Source organism: Pristiophorus japonicus, chromosome 9, assembly GCF_044704955.1.
Source record: "Pristiophorus japonicus isolate sPriJap1 chromosome 9, sPriJap1.hap1, whole genome shotgun sequence".
NCBI classification, from domain to species: domain Eukaryota; kingdom Metazoa; phylum Chordata; class Chondrichthyes; family Pristiophoridae; genus Pristiophorus; species Pristiophorus japonicus.
Window position 1 is genome coordinate 117,351,216 of NC_091985.1, and position 27,027 is coordinate 117,378,242.

At 41.2% G+C, this 27,027-nt stretch overlaps 1 protein-coding gene across 4 annotated transcripts in view; it reads left to right on the forward strand.

Moving 5' to 3' along the window:
• Window positions 1-27,027, forward strand: part of ehbp1 (EH domain binding protein 1) — a 499,650-nt gene that overhangs the window by 219,912 nt on the left and 252,711 nt on the right. For 3 of the 4 annotated variants that reach the window (XM_070889742.1, XM_070889744.1, XM_070889743.1), the window contains exons 7-8: window positions 655-794; window positions 15,153-15,284. In XM_070889742.1, coding sequence (XP_070745843.1) covers window positions 655-794; window positions 15,153-15,284 — 272 coding nt within the window. Of the gene's footprint in view, window positions 1-654; window positions 795-10,247; window positions 10,353-15,152; window positions 15,285-27,027 lie in introns of all 4 variants that reach the window. The other variant, XM_070889745.1, reaches the window with a different exon arrangement.

The following is a 27,027-nucleotide window of genomic DNA, read 5'->3' on the forward strand; positions in this document are numbered from 1 at the left end:
ATTTCCGAGAAACTTCCATATTACTTATCAGTTTTCTCCCTTCTATTGTTGAGGGGTCTGCTTTGAATAGGCTAAATTGATCAGCTGGCAGGAGACACATTTCCACTTACCATATATCTTTTCCTCACAATGAAATCACTTTTCAATTTTAAATTAACAGAATGCCAGCATTGGGCAGCAACATTGTAGTAGAACATTTTTTCTGCCATTTTTTTCTCTCCTGAAAGCATTGATTCCTTGCAGTAGTAGAGTTCCATGGACATCAATCATCCCAGTAACTCGCACAAGTGGTTATCATTCATGTCTGAGCATTGACGGACCACTTCACAGTCAAAACTAATCCCATTCCCACTTTCATGCGGAGTGGGAATCCTGGTTGGTTTTCCCCTCCCTAACAAATGGACACCGAGGCTAATTGCAGCTCCCATACAACCGCCCTGGTTGAGATAAGTTAAACAGCACAGATCAGTCATCAAACTTAGTCTGTATATTGCAGCCATTCACTAGACAAATTCTCAGACATTGGGGGACCCTCAGCAATAGAATTGACTCCTTATCTGCTAAATTGCTTTTAAAAGTTAAAACCCAACTTGTCAACAAACCTTCTGAATAATGTACATGAAGTTTTTCATTAGTTATATTTCTCATAAACAGGGATGAGGATATGCAAAGTCTGGCTAGTCTAATGAGTATGAAACAAGCTGATATTGGAAACTTGGATGACTTTGAGGAAGAAAATGAAGAAGATGAAGAAAACCGAGTGAATCAAGTGGAGAAGTCAGCAAAAATTACAGGTTTGGTATATTTACTATCAACTTCAGCTCAAAATATCTAGAGGTTGATTGTGCATTTGAAAATTGGTAATGATCATTGTATTCAAAAATAACTTACTGTTGTTCATTGTCATCATTCATCCTTCTACCTGTTCTATAAAAGCTGTTCCATATTATTCAAAAGAAAATACATTAAATCTTCTCGTGGACTCTTCACCTTCCAGCATTACTATTTGCATATTCTCTATAGGATGTTTAACTCTTCTATTAGTCTCATTATTAATGTGTGTTTGAAAACATTTTTGGAGGGAAAAGTTTGTACTGGTACCCAGAGACCATACTTGAATGGCTCATCTGCTTGAATCCTAAGATATTTTATTGACATGGAACGCACGTTAGAGTTTGCCCATCTTTTCGTATAGTATTGAGACGTTTCTTGGTTCTAATGTTTGCTTTGTTTACTGTTGTTATTTTTTTTCTGATGAGGATGTTGTGGTCGCTAGTAATGGATAGTCAACTGTTTATGTTCCACATGGTCAGGTTAAGAATGAGAGAGGATTTATTTTGCTGATTAATAAAAAGGAATGCCATAGCTTATCTGTTGTTATGGCTAATGCAAGATATGTTTGTCTTTTTAGTATAAACAATTTATCATAACTCATGCATTTTCATTATGCAAGAAGTTAACTCGCCCAACCTTTTAATTAGATTGGACTTCTGATTTGATATATATGCAAATTATTGAATAGTATGCTTGAATAGAGACTTGGGGGTCCATGTATATAGATCATAGACAGGTACAGAAAATAATTTTTTAAAAGACTAATGGTATGCTGGGCTTTATATCAAGAAAAATAGAATACAATGGGGTAGAAGTTATGCTACAGCTATATAAACCCCTTGTTAGATCCTATCTGGAGTAGTGTTCAGTTCTGGGCACCACACTTTATGAAGGATATATTGGCCTTGGAGGAGTGCAGTGTAAATTTATCAGAATGATACCTGGACTCCCAAGGGTTAAATTAAAAGGGGAGATTACACAAACGAGGGTTGTATTCCCTGGAATTTAGAAGGTTAAGGGAGATTTGATTGAAGTTTTCAAGATATTAAGGGGAACAGATGAGGTAGATAGAGAAAAACTATTCCACTGGTTGTGGAGTTTGAAGTAGGGGACAGAGCAGAACTTTTTAGGAGTGGAATTAGAAAACACATACACGCAAAAGGTGATAAAAGATTGGAACTCTCTTCCACAAACAGCAGTTAATGTTAGGCCAATTATTAATTTTAAATCTGAGATTGATAGATTTTTGTTAACCTAGGGTATTAAGGCATATGGAGTTAGGTCACAGATCAGCCATGTTCTAATTGAATAGTGGAAGAGGCTCGAGGGGCTAAATGGCCTACTCCTGTTTGTGTGCTCCTAAAAGCTGAATGACCAGTACAATAGAGAATTGCTTCAAGTATGGAATTCTTGAAAAATATTGGATAATAAAATGGAAAAAATGTCATTTGATTGTGGGATATTTAACTATTATTTAAGCTTTTTGTGTCTGATGAATAATATTTTGGGAACTTTAGAATCCATGTTTTAAAAAAATACAAAGTATGTCTATGCTGAGCGTCATAAATTATGTTCAAATTGTCCTGCACAAGTACAACCAATGACTAATTTTATTTTTTCAAAATTGATACTATAGTGGCAACAGACAGTATAGTACATCAGCGTCATGCTGTTGACTTACACTGCTTGTATTTCTTTGTATGGCTTCACATTGAGACAGCAGCCATCACTCTGCTTTGAAAATGTATTTTGTGATCTATTTTTATTTTGTAACTGACCATTTTTCACAGCAGGACACTGTGATCTCAACATTAACTTTGTCAACTTTAAGATTAGCTTTAAGTGGTACATCTGGGTTGCTTGAGTGATAACAGTTTAAAAGGGATTTAAATAGTTGATTGTTATATAAATCTGCTCTACCACGATAAGTTCATTCATCAAGAAGCAACCGTGCCAACTGGCCCAGGATTTAGTTAAGAAACTAACTTTCCAACGGAACAACTAACAAGAGTTCAAGATGTATAAAATATTAATTGAAAGGTTTGTGATGCTCAGTCTGTAGTATGAGCTGCATTACAATCTTCTGCATCTTCCTTCATTTTAAATGCTGTTTAACTTCCTGTGTGTTACGTTTTCTTGGTACTTCATAGTGCATAACATTGTATTATAAACATGATCTACATTTGTAAAATAAATAATTCAAAATAAAAATAGCATAGGGATTGTTTATGTATCATTGAATGTGAATGATTTAATAATGCTGCCAATATAATCTTGGAAAAAATTTAGCAATATTTAAAACCTCAGCGACCTTTTTATGTACTTAAAATAATTAATCACAAGGTATTCCTAATTCACAATACTTTCTGAAGTGTGTAGTTCTGCATTTCTCTAGTACTATGTAACAATAATCAGTAGAAATTTAAAATGGAATAATTTTACAGTGTTTGAAAATTGCAAGGAATGACTCAAGTGTAAAAAGGTTAAGTTTAAAAAAGATCGATATTCCAGCACCAATTGGACATTTGCAATGTTGACTATCTCCTGTTCACCGTACTTGTTTTTAGGAATTATACAAATTCAAAATAGATATCGGTTAGCAGGAAATTCTAAATAAGTTGACACAGCCAGAGGTTGTCCACGAGTCAAACTAACATCAGCTCTACCTTATCGTGAAAATAGCTTGTTGCGACAGTAGGAGGCTAAATTTCCCTTGATTTATTTTCTTTCTTTTTTATTTTCACCTATTTTTTTTTTATCTCTTTGTAATAACTAATAAATTCTTTAACTTACAACTGCACTGCACACATCTCAGTGTTTAAAAATAACTCATTCAGCATGTTTTATTTCCCTAAGGGATTGCATCATCTGGGGGAAGTTCTGATGATATGTCAGTTTTGAATGGCCAAAATGTCAAGAAGGAGTGAAATGGATAGCATTCTTCATACAGGATTAAGGTTCTGCAAAAATCAGATTGAAAGCATTCTAATGAAAGTCTTTGTTTTGCCAAATGGTCTTCATTGATTCTTACATTTTCAGAGCATGAGAATAATGCTACGTGAAAGTATTTTCTTTTAGCCTTTATAAAAAGATTTGATAAATACCCTATAATTGAAATCTCTAATGTTGACATCATCCGAAAACACGTCAGTTTCCACATGTACGCTGACAACTCCCAGCTCTACCTCACCACCACCTCTCGGCCCCAAGTTTCCACATGATTTGCTCCTGATTTTTAGGAGCAACTGGTGTAGAACGGAGTATCTTAGAAATCAGAATTATCGTCATTTAGTTTGCTCCAGTTCTAGTCAGTTAGAACAGTTTCACTTTGGAACAGAATTTTTTTTTTCAAAAGGGGGCGTGTCTGGCCACTTATGCCTGTTTTCAAAGTTTCGTCAGTGAAAACTTACTCCAAACTAACTTAGAATGGAGTAAGTGAAGATTTTTGTACGCTCGAAAAAACCTTGTCTGCACTTTAGAAAATCAGGAGTAGGTTACAAATCAGGCGTAGGGAATGGTGGGGGGGGGGGCGGTTTAAAGGGAAGTTTACAAACATTAAACACTTCAGTTTTACAAATAAAGAGCCATCATCAATAATAAATGATAAATACATCAATAAATCAACCAATAAATCAATCAAAAAAAATTAATAAGAAATAATTTTTTTTTTAAATCAATAAATAAAACATTTTCTACTTACCGACTGCAGCACCGGGAGCCCTGCAACAGCGTGCTGGGATGCCCCCCCCCCCCCCCCACAGTGTCTCTGTCAGTGTCTCTATCTCTCTGTCTGTCTGTGTGTGTCTCTCATTCTCTGTCTGTCAGTGTCTGTGTTTCTGACAGCGAGGGGAGGGGGAGGGGGGGGAGAAGGGGATAAAGGGGAGATGGGGGGGGGGAAGGAGATTGGGGGGGGGGGGGGAGAAGGAGAAGGAGAAGGGGGAGGGAGGCTGAACGGGCCGGGCCCGAGACTTCGGGCAGGGCCCGTCCCCAGCACCAGATTTACAGGTAGGTGGCGTTGGGTCGGGTTGGGGGGGTTGGTGGGAGGGAGGTCGGGTCGGGGGGGGGATGGGAGGGAGGGAGGGAGGGAGGTGGGGCGGGAGTGGGAGTCGGGTCAGGTCCAGTCATGCGGGAGTCGGGTCGGGTCCAGTCGGGGGGGGGGGGGGAGCGGGAGTTGGGTCGGGTCCAGTCGGGGAGGGGGGGGGGGGGGCGGGAGTCGGGTCGGGTCCAGTCGGGGGTGGGGGGGGAAGCAGGAGTCGGGTCTGGTCCAGTCGGGTCGGGATGGGGGGGGGGAGGGGAAAGCAGGAGTCGGGTCGGGTGGGGATGGGGGGGGGGAGCGGGAGTTGGGTCCGGTCCGGAGGCGGGAAGCGGGAGTCGGGTCGGGAGGAAGCAGGAGCTGGCCGTGGGAGGAGCCTTATTCACGCAGCCCCAGTGAGGCCATTCGGCCAGGGCTAGGGGCTGCGTGCTTCGGGCCCCTCCCACACAGTTTCGGGCGCCTGGAGCTACTGCACTTGCGTGCCCACTGTAGCGCACATGTGCAGAGGTCCCGGCACTGTTTTCAGCGCAGGGACCTGGCTCCGCCCCCTACAGCTCGTGCTGCGCTGCGCCGAGGGCCAGAGGACCTGCAGGGAGGTGGAGAATATGGAGGTTTTTTTTTAGGCGCACTTTGTGGCGCGAAAAACGGGCGTCCAGGTCGGGACTGCGCCATTCTCGGTGCGGCTCGAAACTTGGGCCCTTGACTCCTCCACTGTCTCTAACTTGTCAGACTGCTTGTTCGACAAGCAGAAATTTCCTCCAACTCATTTTTTGGGAAGAAAGCCATTGTCTTCAGTCTCTGCCACAAACTCCATTCCCTAGCCTTCCATCCCTCTCCCCAGCAACTGTCTGAGGCTGAACCACACAGTTTGCAACCTTGGTGTCATATTTGACCGTGAGATGAACTTCTGACCACATATCCGTGCCATCACTAAGACTGCCTATTTCCCGCTCTGTAACGTCGCCCAACTCTGCCCCATCTCAGCTTATCTGCTGCTGAAGCCCTCATCCATGCCTTTGTTACCTCTAAACTTGACTATTCCAATGCACTCCTGACCGGCCTCCCAAGTTCTACCCTCTGTAAACTTGAGATCATCCAAAATTCTGCTGCCTGTGTCTTAACTCGCAAAAACCCCATTCACCCTTCACCTCTGTGCTTCTGACCTACATTGGCTTCCAGTTAAGCAACGCCTTGATTTTAAAATTCTCATCTTTATTTTCAAATTACACCATGGCCGCGCCCCTCTCTATCTCTGTAACCTCCTCCAGCCCCACCACCCCCCGAGATATCTGTGCACCTCCAGTTCTGGCCTCTTGCTCCACCATTGGTGGCTGTGCTTTCAGCTGTCTAGGATCTAGCTCTGGAGTTCCCTCTCTAAACCCCTCCGCTTTTGGTCATCTGCCCTACTATCTCCTTAAATGTTTTGGTGTCAAATTTTGTTTAATGAAGCTCCTGTGAAGTGCCTTAGGATGTTTTACTGCGTTAAAGATGCTATATGAATACAAGTTGTTGTTGATTGCCCAGATAATGTGTTTCTGATCCCAACAGTGTCATGGTGCCAAGACTGCACCCCCCCACCCCTGAATGGGAGACACATTTAGATTAGGCCTCAAAACAAATCTCTAACCTATCCATGTGGCCAAAGAAAGCTTTTGGTGTGGAAATGAAAATAGAAATCAATTATCCAAAACAGAACCAGTTACATTAATGACTCTAGTTTTGGTAACCTTTAATAATAGCATCTCACACGTTGTAGATATTAGAAGTTGGGAAATGATACCAGAAGACTTTTATGTTCTTGTCCCCTTTTAAGAGCAGTGAGGATCTCACCTATGACTTTCAATTTTTCTGGTCTATGGATTCTGATCTAGATGCTTTCAGGGGCCCTTTTGAACTATTGTACCAGAGAAGTACAAGAAATTGTAACCCCATCCAAGCGAATTCACCCAAACTTTAATTAAATGTCAGATTCACAAACTCAAAAACAGTTTTCTAACAAGTTGATCTGTTGCCTGAGGTCCCATTTAACTGTAAACTTCCCAACACTTCTCCAGAGGTAGAGGCTGAGGCAGTACTAAGAAAAGAGGGGGAGTGAGAATCTTCAGATGCCAGCAATAGTGCAGCCACAAAATCTTATTTGAGCAGTTAATATTTCCTGATCTACTAAGAGTTGCCCTTTGGGTGACTGCTTTCCCTAATGACTTCCTGCAGACAAGTGGGCTATTAGATCGGGACGCCATGACACTGCTGTTTGATGGGGGCTCTATACAGCAATATGGATCACAAGACCTGAGGGCTGTTTCTGCCTGTGAATGGCTATCTTGTTAGCAATGAGAGTTTTAATAACCTAGAAATAATGTTGATTGATTGCTGAGACCATAAGATGTTGCACTGTGGAAAGCAACTAATCAAGGGTGAATAAGACAGGTTGTAACATGGAGCAGTTGTTATGTTAAAGGTGATATATAAATGCAAGTTGTTGTAATGTTCGATAAATATTCTGGAGTTATGCTTGATTTACATTTTGGGGATGGGAAGAAATGTTATACAAGATTTCCTTGGGAGATTAATTGGGTTGGGTAGATTCCATAATAGAGTAAGTTATATAGGGAACTGGTGTAATGAACCGGGCTTTTTCTAGTGCTTGCTGCTTATGTTTGAAAGTATATCCATGGTTGTATGTCTGCAGAAGTAACATTGGCATTGATTATAAAACCATGTGAGACTACATTTTGAATACTATGACTTTTGTGGCATGAGATTTCAGTAGTGTCTGGCATCCTGGTCTCAATCAGAAGGTGGGCTTTTGTCCTATATCTGAGGTGTTTAACTCTATACAACTCCCTTAAAGGAAAGCAATATTGGGTATGCTAAGTGATTTTTAGCCCTAATTTACCAATGCAGGAATCTTTCATGTAGATGTGTTTCCCGATTCTATTTACTAGTAGATGAGGTGGCGTTCTCTTTGGTACTGACACCATTTTTACAGAATGGATAAAACTCCATCTTAAAGATAAACAACAACTACATTGTTGTAGCTAGATATAGATTATTGGACAGGTAAATGGCATGTTATGTTCAGCACTAAGAAGATCAGGTTAACAACTCCGTTACTAAGGATGTGTTGTGATCTAGGCTGGCCATCTCTCTTAAAAAGTTACCTAGGAAATTATTCTAAATGTGCCAAGCAAGGATATCCTCAAATTTAATGCATAGTGATAGCATTATGGGTTAGTGCACAATCTTTACATCTCTGGAACCTGGGTTTGAATCTGATGAGTTGAAAGTCTCCCCTTTTTGTCAGTTGTAAGGGTCCTACAATGACCTGGATTGAGATGTCCACTAAATTATTCAGCTCAGCATCCTAGTAAAGTGAGCCACAAATCAGAGGCAAGGCACCCCAAAAGCATCCAAGTAAAGTAAAAATTGTCACCTTGGGAAGCTCGTGAATCTTTTCAGCCATTGGTTTCAGTGCAGCTTGGTAGAGGTCTTGAAGCAGGCCATTCTTTCGCCACGTTGCCCATGATATGGTGAGAAACAGAAAAAATGCAGCTTGTTTGCAAATGCTTTCAAAGAATTCAGAATGTACGCAAAATCAAAACATGGCTGCTAAAGCGATGTGTTCTCAACCTTGTATAAGGACAACATTCAAATGCTGCAAACAGAAACCAATGGAGCCTGGAGGCACTTTGAAATTAAATGGTAATAACCCATCCTATGAGTGAGGTGGGAAAATCATTGTAAAATAAGACATTTGGTACAGCTGAAGGAGGTGGTGCTGATCAAGTGAAAAGTGGTGTATTAATCAAGTAAAAACAGGATAACAAATATATTGCATTTGGTAAAGTCTAGGGAACAATACCAAGAGGAAAGCCACACAAAATATACTTGCCTTTAGAGGTGGTGCAACAAAGGTTCACTAGATTGATTCCTGTGATGAGAGGGTTATCCTATGAGGAGAGATTGAGTCGAATGGGCCTCTACTCTCGAGTTTAGAAAATTGAGAAGCGATCTCATTGAAACATAAGATTCTGAGAGTGCTTGACAAGATAGATGCTGAGGGGCTGTTTTCCCTGGCTGGAGGGTCGCGAACAAGGGGGCAGAATTAGGGGTCGGCCATTTAGGACTGAGATGAGGAGAACTTTCTTCACTCAGAGGGAGGTGAAACTTTGGAATTCTTTACCACAGAGGACTGTGGATGCTCAGATGTTGAGCATATTCAAGGCTGAGATCGATAGATTTTTGGGCACTAAAGGAATTGAGGGATATGGCGATAGGGTGGGAAAATGGAGTTGAGATGAAGATCAGCCATGATATTATTGAATGGTAGAGTAGGCTTAAAGGACCGTATGGCATATTCCTGCTCCTAGTTCTTATGTTCTTGTGTTAAAAGAATTCAAGATGTGTGGAAGCAAATTTTGATGCCAGCTTGTATGACAGCTCAGAATAAAACTTTATGGAAAATGCTTGATTGGCATTTGGAGATGATGCCAAGAATTGGCTTTTAACAACTGTCCTTGGTGTGCATAGAGGAATTTGTTTTGAAGGAAAATACTGAATCTTTGACAAATTTATTTTCTTTCTCTAAACATTTATTGTTCAAGAGCTGCAGTTTTATTTTATTTTAAACAATGAGACAAAATAATGGCTTGCTTCCAGACCTCAGTCACGCTGCACTGAAACTTGCTGTTAAAAGGCATTCAAGAGCTTCCCAAGGTGACACCTTTAAAAAAGAAACTCCCTCTTGCTTGAGTCTCTGATTTGTGGCTCACAACTCAGTGAAAGAACTGTGAATGTATCCTACCACTTCACAATGCAGAGCAGTAGTGCTCTTTTTAAGGTTACAGTTTCTCTATTGGTTTTATTAAAACTGGCTATTTTCTGCATTACCGTATCATTAGAAATGCCAGTGTTAGTGTATATTGAATTTTCTTCAGTCTTTAAGGTTGAAAAGCTAATCCTGACTCTAATGCTCTCAAATGTAAGAATCTTGTAAAACTATTACAAAAATGTAATCCTCAAGTTTAATGCTTTTAAGCTCATCTGTTCTAAATGTGGTGATACTAAAATCCAACTGCAGACAGCTTGAAGCATATCAAACAAGTAGAAGACAACTCTGGCAACTGAATTTGGAGTATTTGGAAGTTAGCAAGCAAAAGAGTTTCAAACAAAGCAGCCTCTTTGGTTCATTTTTCACGTAACTGTAGGAAAAACACTCAGCAACTGTACAATTTGAGAAACATTAAACTCTTCCTATGAGAATTGCAAATGAGGAATAACATGAATCTGATAAGAAATGTCTTTAGGGAGCAGTTTGCCTCTGTTGCTTGTTGCAGAAATTCCTGACCTTATTATTATTTCAACTGGCTTCTGTTTACAGAGATAGTAAACCAGTTGAATGCTCTGAGCAGCTTAGATGAAGAACAAGATGACTGCCTAAAACAAGCAAATAAGCCTGCAGCTAAATCAACCAGTTCTTCTGAAGGTCTACAAGCTTTCTTCCTTTCTCTCTCTTGCTCTGCTTCTGTGCTGTAGTTGGTGAGCTGTTATGCTCTGTCACTTCATCCGTCTTGCTTTTGCCTATATTATTTTCTTGCATCTGCTGATATGCTATTTTGTAATTGTGAGCATGTGCTATACTTTTCCATTTGCTGTCTGTGGCGCAGCAGTGTATGTATAACGCACTCTTTCCTATATCCAAATCGATAACTGCTAGTGATACCAAGTGCTGCATGTGGGATTTTATTCTGTATAGGTATAAACTCTTGGATTCAACCTACATCTTATTGCCAGTAAAAAAAAAAGTACAGTTCATTGAATAACCTGGTTTTCTTCTTCTTTTCTTATAGTCTACGTATCATGGGTAGGTTAGTCAATTGGGAGTGACCACAGGCAAACCTATCACTTTGATCTTTTAGGGTGGAAACATGTGATCTTCCTCTTCCAGCATTGAAAAATATTTATATGTATACCAGGTTTTAAGTTCTGCTTTGAACTGCCTTCTTGTTTCAGGCAAGCACGTATGTTGCCTTCAGTGCCTCCCACTTGAGTGCAACTTCACTGAGTGAGTAGTGTGCCCTGATTCGCAAGAAAGTAAACAGAAGGTGGTTTCTAAAGCTGTTTTATGTCATGTTTTTCTGTGGCTGAGGATAAGATTCCTGTTCGATTTTTTTTTTCTTGTCTCCTCTTCCCCATTCATTGCTTCACACACACCTCTGATCAAGAAGCCCGGGTGCTTCCAGGTGTTTGCTGCCATTCTGAAAGCAGCATCTAGGAAGTGTGAGAGAGTTGGCTGGAAGGGAAATGCCTGACCTCCTGATTTGCACTTCCCACAACAATGCATCTAAGATTGGAAATTCTGCAAATGGATGATGATGAATGTGATTCAGCATCCTACTGTGTCATGCATTTTATTGACACTTCAGTGCATGTGCTACTGGACCAGACTGAGATATAGAAATCATTAATACCATCAGGGTTGAAAGTTGTGTGGTCCTTTGTGAAAATGAAGTCTGCATGATCTCTGGGACTTCAAGCAAGTTCAAGTAAAGGAGGTCATTAAAGTATTTCCCCTTGCCCTTTCCCAACACCCCAATCAAATGCTGAATTGGAGGTAGTTACATGTGGACAACCCTACATGTCAGTTTCTAATTGAGCAGCGGTTTCAACCAGCTGCTTTTACAAGACTGTAGGCTCCAGTCAATGTGGTTGAGGTCTACCAGGTTATGCCATCAACTAATAATTCAGTTCCATATTCAGTAACATTGACAGAAATTGGGGATCTTTTATATTAGAACAGAGATGATTAAGAAGACATTTGATACAGGTGCTCAAAACTATGAAGGGTTTTGGCAAGTTAACTGGGGAAAAAAGAATTTCTATTAACTAGAGGACATAAATTTAAGCTCACTGCCTATAAAATGGAGAGAGGGGTAAGGCAATTTATTTTTTTAATGTAGAGGTTTGTTGAGACAGAAACTATAGTGGAAGCAGAAACCATCAAAGTTTTTAAAAGGGAAGTGGATAAATATTTGAAAAAGTAGAATCTCAAAGGATAAAGAGGAAGGTTGGGCAATGAGTGGATAGCTCTTTCAGAGAGCTGGCACAGGCATAGTGGGCTAAATGGCCTCATTCTATACTGCAAATTTCCATGATTTTATGAAATATCACATTGTTTGGTAGTTTATTTAACTTTCCCATCAGTACTGATACCAGACAATCACACTTATCTTGCTCCCCAGTTTTTCCAGTTTTCAAAACCCATTCAGATTAAGAGCCTAAGCAAATTCTCCTGGAGAACGAGGATATTCACAGGTTGAAATTTAGTTGCAGCTGTTACATTGCAGCCTCTGCCTCATGCAATTTAATTTCTCCCTTTTGGATTGGAATTCATGCTTGGGCAAATTTTAAACTGGCAGCATCTGGCAACATTACCAATCAGTTGCCACACCAGCTGGTCAAAATCAGGAACATATGGTTGGCAGTGTGTTTTTTTTTTCAGAGCCAGTCAATCCTGCTCCAGATGTTCCAACCACTGTGGTTGATGACCTCAATCAACAAAAGATCCAGAGCTTCATAAAAATGTATTGGTAACGGTGACGGCTGATCTCACTAATTACCTTCCATTTTGTCTGATTTTCAGAGTCCCTAAAACTGTCAGATTAGGACACGCCCCTGGAGATGCAGGGCATCTTGCTCCAGAAGCCATACAAACTCTGGTACTTGGTTGAATCAGATGGTTTATTATTGGTTGGGGCAGATTAAAGTCTCAAAGTCTACTTTTGAGTTGTGTGGAGGACCAGATACTAGTTAGTTAGCATACTGACTGTGCTCATATCAAACTTGAGTTCTTTCCAGAGGCTGTAATGGCTCCTGGCTTGGAAATGCAAAAGCAAACATTTCTATTGATGATGTCGCATTCGCTGTTTCAACTTCATCTGTGAGCTCAGAAATAAGAACATGGGTCCAAAATTAACGAGCCTTAAATTACTTTTTTTTTCCCTTATGCAGTAGTGGATATGTGAACTTTTCAAAAATAATTGAGCCCCATCAGTTTACCTTTTCACCAATTATGGATAAATGTCTGGCTCAGAACAGGGTTGCAGGTTGTGAGCATCTACAGTATTTTTCTTTTGTTGAGGATGTATAGACTGCGAAGATCTAACCTTCCTGATTGTGATACTGCTGCAGCAGTGGGGAGGGATGTTACCTGAGGAAGGTAGCTGCTGAGGATTGAATAAACAGTGAATATAGACAGTCTGGAGTTTTGCTTGATTGCCATTCGGGATTAGGGCGTTTTTCTGCACAACTTCACCCCTGAAGATAGGGTAGATTCTTTGATAGGGAGGTGTTTTACATGCTTTGTGGAAGCAGCACGTATGATGGGCCAAACAACTTTCACTTGTGCCACCCTTCCTTAATGCTCTTGACCACCAGTTGGTTATATGCAGCAATCGCGTGTGGTTAATTTATTTCACCAGCACCTGGAAAAACTTTGAAATATTGCAACTCAAAAACTGATCTGTTTGTAATCTCATGCTGAACTTATTTGATCCTCTGGATTCAACAGAGTTACGGGAGTTATGGAAAACTCTACCTTGCTCTGATTTCTGCTAAAAGACTAAATTCTAGGCTTTGATTGTTGAGTTTCCTTGCCTCATATGGCACCCTCATCTGAAAATAATTCACTGTTCACTCTGGAATAGTGTCAGAACTTTGTGACCAAATATATTGTTATGTTTATTTAGACTATTGGTGTGATGGTGAAAATATGGATGCTCAACTCCCTAACTTTGATGTGGATAGAAATTCAACTCTTACAGAAATTAGGGGAAATCGAGCCATCCGGTGTCCCAAGTCACAGCTTCTGTATTAGCATGGCACAATCCCCCAGTCAGTATTTATCACTTGGGCTTCTCTGCACAAGACAAATTTACAGGATATCTGCAATGCAATATCCTATTTTAACTAGGGTTTTAGATCTGGCGTTGCTAAAATACAGAACACGCAAATTTGTTGCAGTTGCTCTTGAGGCCTTGGTGCAACTTTCATGTGTCCACAGGCTTCCTTGAATTATTACCATTGTGTCACTTACTTGTGACTTGTGGATTATAATGTATGAAGAAAAAGCAGTAGTCATTCTTCAATGAAGCAGATGCTCTACTCATTGTACTTCCCAGCCTTCTTCCCTCTTATTAGTTAGTAGGCTGCTGATTGTAATAGCTACCATTAAATAAACTGTACCTTACATGATTTATGTAAATAGTCATGTCTGTGGTGTTGGAAAAAGAAATAAGGATAGACGCTTTGTGATGGTCCAGTTTGATGCAGAAGATCACATGGTTCTGCTTCAAAAGCCTTATAAAGTGGAAGGTGTTCTGATTCTCGGTTGGCTAAGTAATGTTACTGTAATATAGCTTTTAATTTGAAAAATTATGACTAAAGGACCCAAAAGGTAAGTAATATACCTAGTTAATATACATTAAAAAAAATTTTTAAACTAGTCTGATAGTTTTCATATTATATTCATGGTTCTGGTGATCTTGGGGTCTGAGTACACTGTATTAATCATCGCTACCAGAGATACAAGTGTGATGTGTTAGAAAAAACCCTTTAAATATTGTACATAGTATATTACACTGGTCTCGTATCGACAGAGTCCTAATTGAATTACATAGAAATGTAATTGATGAAGACAGAAAAGTTAATGGTGGTATTTAAATTGAAACATTTATTTATTGTAGCATTTAATTTATTTTCTGGAGAATTATCTTCATCATTCATCCTGCCAGGCAACACATCCCTATCACCAAGAGGGACAGATAAGTCGCTTGCTCCTCGGGGTTTTGTCCATGCCATTCTTTGAGAAGTATCAGTTGTGTCACATTCCAAACCTACCAATTTTGCCTCACTTCTTGCAAGGGGATGCCTCGCCTCTGCTCATTACCTACCTGCACAGTGCAGCTTTGCACAGTGTACTGTAGATCGTTGTTGAGCAGAGTGGGGAAACTGAATTTCTTTCCTATTCCATGTCGCCGTTCCAAAACTCAGTATCACAGTTCTACTCACTTGTTAAATATCAAAATTTTGGGTCAGTGCAGTGGATTCCATTTTGAATTAACTCAAGTAAGACCAAATTAAATGTAAAAGAAATACTTGATACTTTAACATTGATTTTACTTTTCATAGCGGTTTTATTCATAAGATTTGAGTTTTTTCCTTCTGCAAGTAGAAAACTGGATGTGAGAATGGTGGAATAAAATATTTATAACTGTATTTTTTGCAGAACTGATCAATAAACTCAACTTTTTGGAAGAGGAGGAGGATCCGCCTATCACAAGACTTGATCCATTTGGCGAGCTTGATGCCCAAGGATCGAATCCATTTGGAGACCCAGATGATGAACCTGATGTAGAAGGTAAAGAGTCTTATTTCACTATAATATGTTCAGATAGCAAATATTTTGATAAAACTGTATTTATTTTTCAGTAAAGCTGTTTTTTGCTGTAATTAGACTTTTTTATTCTTGTAAAACTCACTCTTTTGATATCACACAATTAAATTTGGCCGTACCAACCAAAGGTTGGCTTGTGTGGTAAAATGAAAGATAAATTCCAACGGTGGCTAAAATCAACAATATGACTGGTGCTGAACAGTAGTGCTCCAGAACAAAAGAAAAATAACACAAATGTTGTGCTTTGGGAAATTTATAAAGAAATCTCTTCTGATGACTTTGTGTTGTTTTGGTTCATGACTATAATATCATGAACTTTTAAGCTTTGTAACACCTCTTATAGGTGATACAAGACTATAAGGCCACAAAAGTAATAATGTAGGATGTTCAGCCCTGTTTGTTATTTTGGTAATGTTTTAAAACCCACACCAATCAGTCTTGCTCTCTTTTGACATGGTATCAAATCTATGTGCCTTACTCGCATTTGAATTAGTGATTCACTAAGCCAGCATTTACCAAGCCAAGGTTCCTCTCTGCCCTAACCCTGCTCCTGCATCTTTTTATAATTTCTCTCCTATCTCCCCTCATGCTCTCTCCAAGCTCATCTTGTCGCTTCCTACACCCTCAACCCTATTCACACTAAACTGCTGACCACCTAACTTCCATCCTGGCCCTCATACAAGCTGATATTGTAAATAGTAGCCTCTCCTCTGATACTGCCCCTCTCCCTTTCAAGTCTGCCATCGTCAATCCCCTCCTTAAAAACCCAACCTTGACTGCCTATGTCCTTGCAAACAATCACTCCATCTCCAACCTCTCTTTTCTCCCCAAAGTCCTTGAATGTGTTATCACCTCCCAAATCTGTGCCAGTCTTTCCTGCAATTCTACGTTTGAACTTCTCCAATCAGGTTCCCACCCCTGCCACAACCTCTGTCACAAACTCGGTTCCATCGCCATCGTTACATTTTCTCCCTGGAACCTATCTCCGGCTGAATCAGACTGTTCGCAGCCTCAGTGTGCTATTTGACACTGAACTGAGCTTCCGACTCCATATATTCTTCATCACCAAGACTGCCTACTTCCACCTCTGTAATATCGCCCGCCTCTACCCCTGCTTCAGCCCATTTGCTGCTGAAACCCTCATTCATAGGTTTGAAGCTAATCTAAATGATGGGTGAAACTCCCTTGGTTAGCTCTAACGGTCGTAAATGATTTTGGCCGGTGTCAGTCCATGTCTTGGCAATATTTTCATTCAGAGATTGAAGACATAGCTGCTGCAATAGAGCTGTTCTTTTGAGATTGTGGTTGAAGCACATTATTGGAACATAGAAACATAGAAAATAGGTGCAGGAGTAGGCCATTCGGCCCTTCGAGCCTGCACCGCCATTCAATAAGATCATGGCTGATCATTCCCTCAGTACCGCTTTCCTGCTTTCTCTCCATACCTCTAGATTACCTTAGCTATAAAAGGGCCATATCTAACTCCCTCTTGAATATAGCCAATGAACTGGCATCAACAACTCTCTGCGGCAGGGAATTCCACAGGTTAACAACTCTGAGTGAAGAAGTTTCTCCTCATCTCAGTCCTAATTGGCCAACCCCTTATCCTAAGACTATGTCCCCTGGTTCTGGACTTCCCCAACATCGGGAACATTCTTCCCACATCTAACCTGTCCAGTCCCGTCAGAATCTTATACGTTTCTATGAGATCTCATCCTTCTAAACTCCAGTGAATAAAGGCCCAGTTGATCCAGTCTCTCCTCTTATGACAGTTCAGCCATCCCTGGAATTAGTCTGGTGAACCTTCGCTGCACTCCCTCAATAGCAAGAATGTCCTTCCTCAGATTAGGAGACCAAAACTGAACACAATATTCCAGGTGAGGTCTCACTAAGGCCCTGTGCAACTGCAGTAAGACCTCCCTGCTCCTATACTCAAATCCCCTAGCTATGAAGGCCAACATACCATTTGCCTTATTCACCGCCTGCTGTACCTGCATGCCAACCTTCAATAACTTATGAACCATGACACCCAGATCTCGTTGCACCTCCCCTTTTCCTAATCTGCCACCATTCAGATAATAATCTGCCTTCGTGTTTTTGCCTCCAAAATGGATAACCTCACATTTATCCACATTATATTGCATCTGCCATGCATTTGCCCAATCACCTAACCTGTCCAAGTCACCCTGCAGCCTTTTAGCATCCCTCTCACAGCTCACACCGCCACCCAGTTTAGTGTCATCTGCAAACTTGGAGATATTACACTCAATTCCTTCATCAAAATCGTTAACGTATATTTTAAAGAGCTGGGGTCCCAGCACTGAGCCCTGCGGCACTCCACTAGTCACTGCCTGCCATTCTGAAAAGGACCCATTTATCCCGACTCTCTGCTTCCTGTCTGCCAACCAGTTCTCTTTCCACGTCAGTACATTACCCCCAATACCATGTGCTTTGATTTTGCACACCAATCTCTTGTGCGGGACCTTGTCAAAAGCCTTTTGAAAGTCCAAATACAGCACATCCACTTGTCCCTTGTCCACTCTGCTAGTTACATCCTCAAAAAATTCCAGAAGATTCATCAGACATGATTTCCCTTTCATAAATCCATGCTGACTTGGACCAATCCTATCACTGCTTTCCAAATGTGCTGCTATTTCATCCTTAATGATTGATTCCAACATTTTCCCCACTACTGATGTCAGGCTAACCGGTCTATAATTATCCGCTTTCTCTCCCTCCTTTTTTTAAAAAGTGGTGTTACATTAGCTACCCTCCAGTCCATAGGAACTAATCCAGAGTCGATAGACTGTTGGAAAATAATCACCACTATTTCTAGAGCCACTTCCTTAAGTACTCTGGGATGCAGACTATCAGGCCCTGGGGATTTATCGGCCTTCAATCCCATCAATTTCCCTATCACAATTTCCTGCCTAATAAGGATATCCTTCAGTTCCTCCTTCTCACGAGACCCACTGTCCCCTTGTACATTCGGAAGGTTATTTGTGTCTTCCTTCGTGAAGACAGAACCGAAATATTTGTTCAATTGGTCTGCCATTTCTTTGTTCCCCATTATAAACTCACCTGAATCCGACTGCAAGGGATCTACAATTTGTCTTCACTAATCTTTTTCTCTTCACATATTTATAGAAGCTTTTGCAATCAGTTATTATGTTCCCTGCAAGCTTCTTCTCATACTCTATTTTCCCCCTTTTTAATTAAACCCCTAGTCCTCCTCTGTTGAATTCTAAATTTCTCCCAGTCCTCAGGTTTGTTACTTTTTCCAGCCAATTTATATGCCTCTTCCTTGGTTTTAACACTATCCTTAATTTCCCTTGTTAGCCATGGTTGAACCACCTTCCCTGTTTTATTTTTACTCTAGACAGGGATGTACAATTGCTGAAGTTCATCCATGTGATCTTTAAATGTTTGCCATTCAGAGTATAAACAGAAGTAGTTTTATTCTGCCTATAACCCATGTTATGCCTGACAGGCAAACTATGTAGATTAATTTGGGCGTAATATCAGCCAAATCATTGTCATGCAAGACTTGGCTTCACCCTATACTGTAGTTAAACTGTAATCAACCTGAAATCATGTTGATTACAGTTTAACTACAGTATAAGGTGAAGCCACGTTCTAAAGGTTTCTGAACAGTCCAATAAGTCTACTCAGAAACTTTTTTAAACTTAATTTTCATTTATAGCACAGAGCTTCCTGGTATTTGGATGTGCAGAGATTCTTTTGCTTTGGGACAGAAGTGATGTGGAAACCAAAAGTGTAACTTGGGCTTTTTGATCTTAGTTGCTCTACATTGATGCAGGCTCCACTGCTTAGAGGGCCGTGCTGGTGTTAACGTGATTTGCCAGTTATAAGCAGTGGATGGTAAAACCATGATAAGTTGGTCAAATTCCTACCACTTATAAGAATCTAAGAATATAAGAAATAGGAGCAGGAGTAGGCCGTTTGGTCCCTCGAGCCTTCTCCGCCATTCTATAAGGTCATGGCTGATCTGATCATGGACTCAGCTCCACTTCCCTGCCCGCTTCCCATAACCATTTACTACCTTACCGCTCAAAAATATGTCTATCTCCGCCTTAAATATATTCAATGACCCAGTCTCCACAGCTCTCTGGGGCAGAGAATTCCATAGATTTACAACCCTCAGAGAAGGAATTTCTCCTCATCTCAGTTTTAAATGGGCAGCCACTTATTCTGAGACAATGTCCCCTAGTTTTAGTTTTCCCGATGAGTGGAAATATCCTCTCTGCATCCACCTTGTCGAGCCCCCTCATTATCTTATAAGTTTCAATAAGATCACCTCTCATTCTTCTGAACTTTAATGTGTATAGGCCCAACCTACTCAACTTATCTTCATAAATCAACTCCCTTATCTCTGGAATCGACCTAGTGAACCTTCTCTGAACAGCTTCCAATGCAAGTATATCCTTCCTTAAATACGGAGACCAAAACTGTATGCAGTACTCTAGGTGTGGCCTCAGCAATACCCTGTACAGTTGTAGCAGGACTTCTCTGCTTTTATACTCTATCCCCCTTACAATAAAGGCCAACATTCCATTTGCCTTCCTGTTTACTTGCTGTACCTGCATACTAACTTTTTGTGTTGCATGCACAAGGACACCGAGGTCTCTCTGTACTGCAGCACTTTGCAATTTTTCTCCATTTAAATTATAATTTGCTTTTCTATTTGTTCTGCCAAAGTGGATAACCTCACATTTTCCTACATTATACTCCATCTGCCAAATTTTTGCCCACTCACTTAGCCTGTCTATACACCTTTTCAGAATTTTTGTGTCCTCCTCACAATTTGCTTTCCCACCCATCTTTGTATCATCAGCAAACTTGGCTACATTACACTCTGTCCCTTCATCCAAGTCATGAATATAGATTGTAAATAGTTGAGGACCCAGCACCAATCCCTGCGGCTCCCCACTAGTCACTGTTTGCCAACTGGAAAGCCTCCTCACTACTGTCACTGTTTGAGGACTTTGCTACTTGGACTTCACCATAGCTTCTCTGGTTGGAGCGTTTGTAAGTCGCAGCTGCAACAGTCAGTTACAATAAAGAAAACGGTTAGAAGCTTAAGGGCTCAATTATCTGGAATTCAATTACCAAGAGCAAGGGACGATTTTGCAAGCAACCCCTTTCTGAAACTGACCTGTCACCAGGATTTCAAAACAACAGTGTGTAAATTGGTAAATACAGAGGATTAACGAGGTGCAAAAAAACTGGCCCAAATGGCCCAAAATAGCCGGTGCACTTAATTAATTGACTCCTATGGAAAGAAAGAAAGGTTTGCATTTCTATAGCACCTTTCACGACCTCAGGATGTCCCAACGCGCCTTACAGCCAACTAAGAACTTTTGAAGTGTTGTCTGGTTGGAGCGTTTGTTGCAGTGTAGGAACGTGGCAGCCAATTTGCGCACAGCAAGCTCCCACAAACGGCAATGTGATAATGACCAGATAATCTTTTTAGTGAAGTTAGTTGAGCGATAGATATTGTTCAGAGCAACATTGAAAACTCCCCAGCTCTTTGTCGAAATAGTGCCATGGGATCTTTTTAGTCCACTTGAGAGAGCAGACAGGGCCTCGTTTTAACGTCTCATCTGAAAGACGGCACCTCTGACAATGCAGCACTCCCTCAGTAGTGCACTGGAGTGTCCGCACAGATTTTTTTGTGCTCAAGTCTCTGGAGTGGGACTTGAACCCACAACCTTCTGACTCAGAAGCATACTGGCAAATGGTTCGCACTATTTGCTGATATAGGGCGCTGTCTGTGATAAGTGGGGATGGTATCAGTTGTGGGGACTGTATTGATTATTGGTAGTAATGCCTTTTTATTGTAAAAAAAAATCTGCAAGAAGCAATCCCAACCTCAATCTAGATCTGGCTGTTGGGTTGTCAGGCAGTGCTTGGAGAAGGCAGGACCTTGGTTGTTTGCCTACAATTGACAGAAGTGATTTTCACCTTGGCAAATAAAACTGTTAGCCATTTGGAAGCCAGTCTATTTGGACCCAGACTCCTCAGAGGAGAGTTTTGGTTAGATATTAATCATTAATGAGCATGACATTAGAATTGAAGCGCTTTGCCTCTGAATATGTTTATTTGGAGAACAAGAAATTGACCCCAGACAGTTTTCTCCAAAATGGAGATGACAATTATAAGAACATGGATCACATGTTCCTTATGGGGGTTTTGTATTGTGCCACAACAGGGTGATCCATCTTCTTGCTGGCAGGAGTGAGAATTGCGAGTGTGGAAGAGTTAATATGATTGATATTGACGGTTTGTACCTTTCTGGAAGGAACATAAGAACATAAGAATTAGAAACAGGAGTAGGCCATCTAGCCCCTCGAGCCTGCTCCGCCATTCAACAAGATCATGGCTGATCTGGCCGTGGACTCAGCTCCACTTACCCGCCCACTCCCCGTAACCCTCAATTCCCTTATTGGTTAAAAATCTGTCTATCTGTGATTTGAATACATTCACTGAACTAGCCTCAACTGCTTCCTTGGGCAGAGAATTCCACACATTCACAACCCTCTGGGAGAAGAAATTCCTTCTCAACTCGGTTTTAAATTGGCTCCCCCGTATTTTGAGGCTGTGCCCCCTAGTTCTAGTCTCCCCGACCAGTGGAAACAACCTCTCTGCCTCTATCTTGTCTACCTCTTTCATTATTTTAAATGTTTCTATGAGATCACCCCTCATCCTTCTGAACTTCAACGAGTAAAGACCCAGTCTACTCAATCTATCATCATAAGGTAACCCTCTCATCTCCGGAATCAGCCGAGTGAATCGTCTCTGTACCCCCTCCAAAGCTAGTATATCCTTCCTTAAGTAAGGTGACCAAAATAGCACGCAATACTCCAGGTGCGGCCTCACCAATACCCTGTACAGTTGCAGCAGGACCTCCCTGCTTTTGTACTCCATCCCTCTCGCAATGAAGGCCAACATTCCATTCGCCTTCTGCTGCACCTGCAAACTAACTTTTTGGGATTCATTTACAAGGACCCCCAGGTCCCCCTGCACCGCAGCATATTGTAATTTCTCCCCATTCAAATAATATTCCCTTTTCCTGTTTTTTTTCCAAGGTGGATGACCTCACATTTTCCGACATTGTATTCCATCTGCCAGAAGACTACTTATAAAGCTTGAAATCTGGATCTCTAAATCATGAAACTCTTAAGTGCAGTCGTCTTTAATTCCTACATTCTTCAGACTTTTAAAAATGGTGCAGAAAGTCCTTGCAAGGTGGAGTTTGTACATTTAAGGGGCCCTCAATGTTCTCTTTGAACCTAATTACACATTCCTGGCCCTTGGAAAAGATGATGCCTTCTGAGGTGCAGGAAGCTGAGAGAGAATCCGGTCAAAGTTTATCCATACCTACACGAATGTATATTACAAAGTATTTACATCACAGAAACAGGCCATTTGGCCCTACAGGTCATGAACCTGAAGTTACAGAACTGCCTAGGCATTCTTCCCAAGTGCAAGCATAATAAAAGCTCAACTTTGATTGTGTGAGTGGGGCTCCTTGCCTTGCTGGCAGCAGGCCAAGTCAGCATGGGTTTGGATACAGGGGTGATGGTCAGACCTGTCACTGTTTCAGTGGTCTCCAGAACCTTGGTCCAGAAATACTGGAGGGTAGGGCAGGAACAGAACATGCATAGCAGAGTGCCCTTGTAGCCACAGTTTCACCAACACTCGTCCGGGTAGGTAGAATTTTCGAAGTTTGTGTGGTGCAGAGTGCTGAGTTGGCCAATCTCAATTCTGTCACAGTTGGAAATTGAGAGGTCCAATCTCAGCAGCTCAATCCAGTCTTCCTGAGATCTGGCATTCCTAATTGCCCTCCCAGAGGCTGCTGAGGTATTATGTGCTCTTGTATCCTCATTACACCCTTCAGTCCTCTAAATCAAGCCTTGTGCACTCTTCCTCCTTCCTTTGGTGGTGGAGTCTTCAGTCATCTTGTCCCCACTTTTGGAATCTCCTCCCAAAACTCCTCTGCCTGTCCAATTCTCACTCCTTTAAAACCTTTCTCAAAACAGTTTTGACTAGACTTTCAGTCACCCCTCCCAGTCTTGTGCTCCATGGCTTGGCATCCGTTTTTGTCTGTTTCCACTTGTGAAATACCTTGGGGTGCTTTTTGTTATGTTAAAGGTGCTATATAAGTACAAGTTATTATTGTGTTTTCAGCACATTTTAAATTATATTTGTGCAGAAAAAATGTTTCAAGCAACTTCAAGCTAGGAATTACTTAAAATAAATACTCAGCAGTATCTATTTTTTTTTAATACAGGTTTAACCAGGTCGCCTGCTAAGACCCACTGCCATAACTGAATGCTCTCCCATAGTACCTGAGTACCCATTACCCATACCTCCGAATCTCCCCCCCCCCCCCTCCTCCCTGCCAGCTCACCTCCGGCGCTTGTTGGTGTTCCCACTTCCATATGCCAACACCCATACGTTCCCACCTCCTCCCACAGTCAGTTGTCAACAGCACCCCGCAACCCTCTTGTTGGTGCTTCCTCACTCAGCACCCCACTCCCAATACTCCTCTAAATCCACCCTCCCATAACTGTCCCTCCCTCGCATTGCTCCTGTACCCTAGGATTCTTCACCCACTGCTCCTATAGTCTAGGTCTTCTCCTAGTGCTTTCCTGCGCCAATTTTCCTCTCCTCTCCTCCCACTCCTATCCTGGTGCCTCCTTCCTCGTTCTCCCAAACTATCCCTGTGATAAAAGTGGAATATCTTTTTATTATAATAATAACTTTTATTAATATAGCGTCTTTAACATAGTAAAACATCCCAAGGCGCTTCACAACAATTTTACAACACGTTAGATATTGACCATTGAGGGAAAGAGAGAAAAAGCATGAGAAGGAAGTGTAAAAAGAGGTTAAAGGCTCGCGTCCGAAGCGGCAGCCAAAATGCGCACGCAGATAGACACAGGCGAAAAAAAACTAAAAAAAAAAAGAAATTCAAATTACATTGTAAATAATGCAATAAGGAGTATACAATAGTAAAATCAGTATAATAAAGATTAATTATGATTGAACAAAATTAAATAATATATACCATAATTATAAATTAAGTTTAAAATTAGAAAATCAACAATTGAATCAAATTAAATCAGTTATTAGCTGTCTTTAAGATTCATTCCCTGTCCAGTGATTCAATTAATCTGGAAGATCCAATCAATGTCCTCCATCCTTGTGATATCATAATTGTATTACATTTTAAGTCTAATTTTGTCCTCTTGTTAGAAACATAGAAAATAGGTGCAGGAGTAGGCCATTCGGCCCTTTGAGCCTACACCACCATTCAATATGATCATGGCTGATCATGCAACTTCAGTACCCCATTCCTGCTTTCTCTCCATACCCCTTGATCCCTTTAGCTGTAAGGTTCACATCTAACTTCCTTTTGAATATGTCTAACGAACTGGCCTCAACAACTTTCTGTGGTAGAGAATTCCACAGGTTCACAATTCTCTGAGTGAAGAAGTTTCTCCTCATCTCGGTCATAAATGGCTTACCCCTTATCCTTAGACTGTGACCCCTGGTTCTGGACTTCCCCAACATTGGGAACATTCTTCCTGCATCTAACCTGTCCAATCCCATCAGAATTTTATATGTTTCTATGAGATCCTCTCATTCTTCTAAATTCCAGTGAATATAAGCCTAGTCAATCCAGTCTTTCTTCATATGTCAGTCTTGCCATCCCGGGAATCAGTCTGGTGAACCTTCGCTGCACTCCCTCAATAGCAAGAATATCCTTCCTCAGATTAGGAGACCAAAACTGTACACAATATTCAAAGTGTGGCCTCACCAAGGCCCTGTAAAACTGCAGTAAGACCTCCCTGCTCCTATACTCACATCCTCCCGCTATGAAGGCCAACATGCCATTTGCCTTCTTCAGCGCCTGCTGTACCTGCATGCCAACTTTCAATGACTGATGTACTATGACACCCAGGTCTCATTGCATCTTCCTTTTTCCTAATCTGTCACCATTCAGATAATATTCTGCCTTCCTATTTTTGCCACCAAAGTGGATAACCTCTCATTTATCTACATTATACTGCATCTGCCATGCATTTGCCCACTCACCTAACCTGTCCAAGCCACCCTGCAGCCTCTTAGCATCCTCCTCACAGCTCACACTGCCACCCAGCTTAATGTTATCTGCAAACTTGGAGATATTAAATTCAATTCCTTCATCTAAATCATCAATGTATATTGTAAATAGCTGGGGTCCCAGCACTGAACCTTGCGGTACCCCACTAGTCACTGTCTGCCATTCTGAAAAGGACCCGTTTATTCCTACTCTTTGCTTCCTGTCTGCCAACCAGTTCTCTATCTCCATCAATACATTACTCCCAATACCATGTGCTTTATTTTGCGCACTAACCTGTTGTGTGGGACCTTGTCAAAAGCCTTTTGAAAGTCCAAATACACCACATCCACTAGTTCTCCCTTGTCCACTCTACGAGTTACATCCTCAAAAAATTCTAGATTTGTCAAGCATGATTTCCCTTTCATAAATCCATGCTGACTTGGACCGATCCTGTCACTGCTTTCCAAATGCGCTGCTATTACATCTTTAATAATTGATTCCAACATTATCCCCACTACTGATGTCAGGTCTATAATTCCCCGTTTTCTCTCTCCCTCCTTTTTTTAAAAGGTGGGGTTACATTATCTACCCTCCAATCCATAGGAACTGATCCAGAGTCGATAGACTGTTGGAAAATGATCACCAATGCATCCACTATTTCTAGGGCCACTTCCTTAAGTACTCTAGGATGCAGACTATCAGGCCCTGGGGATTTATCGGCCTTCAATCCCATCAATTTCCCTAACACAATTTCCTGACAAATAAGGATTTCCTTTAGTTCCTCCTTCTCGTTAGACCTTCGGTCCGTTATTATTTTCGGGAGGTTATTTGTGTCTTCCTTAGTGAAGACAGAGCCAAAGTATTTGTTCAATTGGTCTGCCATTTTCTTGTTCCCCATTATGAATTCACCTGCTTCTGACTGCAAGGGACCTACATTAGTCTTCACTAATCTTTTTCTCTTCACATATCTATAGAAACTTTTGCAGTCAATTTTTATGTTCCCTGCAAGCTTACTCTTGTACTCTATTTTCCCCCTCCTAATTAAACCCTTAGTCCTCCTCTGCTGGATTCTAAATTTCTCTCAGTACTCAGGTTTGCTGCTTTTTCTGGCCAATTTATATGCCTCTCTCTTGGATTTAACACTATCCCTAATTTCCCTTGTTTACCACGGTTGAGCCACCTTCCCCTTTTTATTTTTACGCCAGACAGGAATGTACAATTGTTGTAGTTCATCCATGTGATCTTTAAATGTCTGCCATTGTCTATCTACCGTCAACCCTTTAAGTATCATTCGCCAGTCTATCCTAGCCAATTCACATCTCATACCATCGAAGTTACCTTTCTTTAAGTTCAGGACCCTAGTCTCTGAATTAACTGTGTCACTCTCCATCTTAATGAAGAATTCTACCTTATTATGGTCACTCTTCCCCAGGACCTGTAATAGCTCCAGGTTTGAGCTGCCTCTTGTCAGGGAGATGTTGATGTTTAAATTTCCCTCCAGCTGCTCCAGGCTCGAGCTGCCTCCGTTGTCAGGGAGACGCTGATGTTTAAATCTCCCTCTAGCTGCTCCAGGCT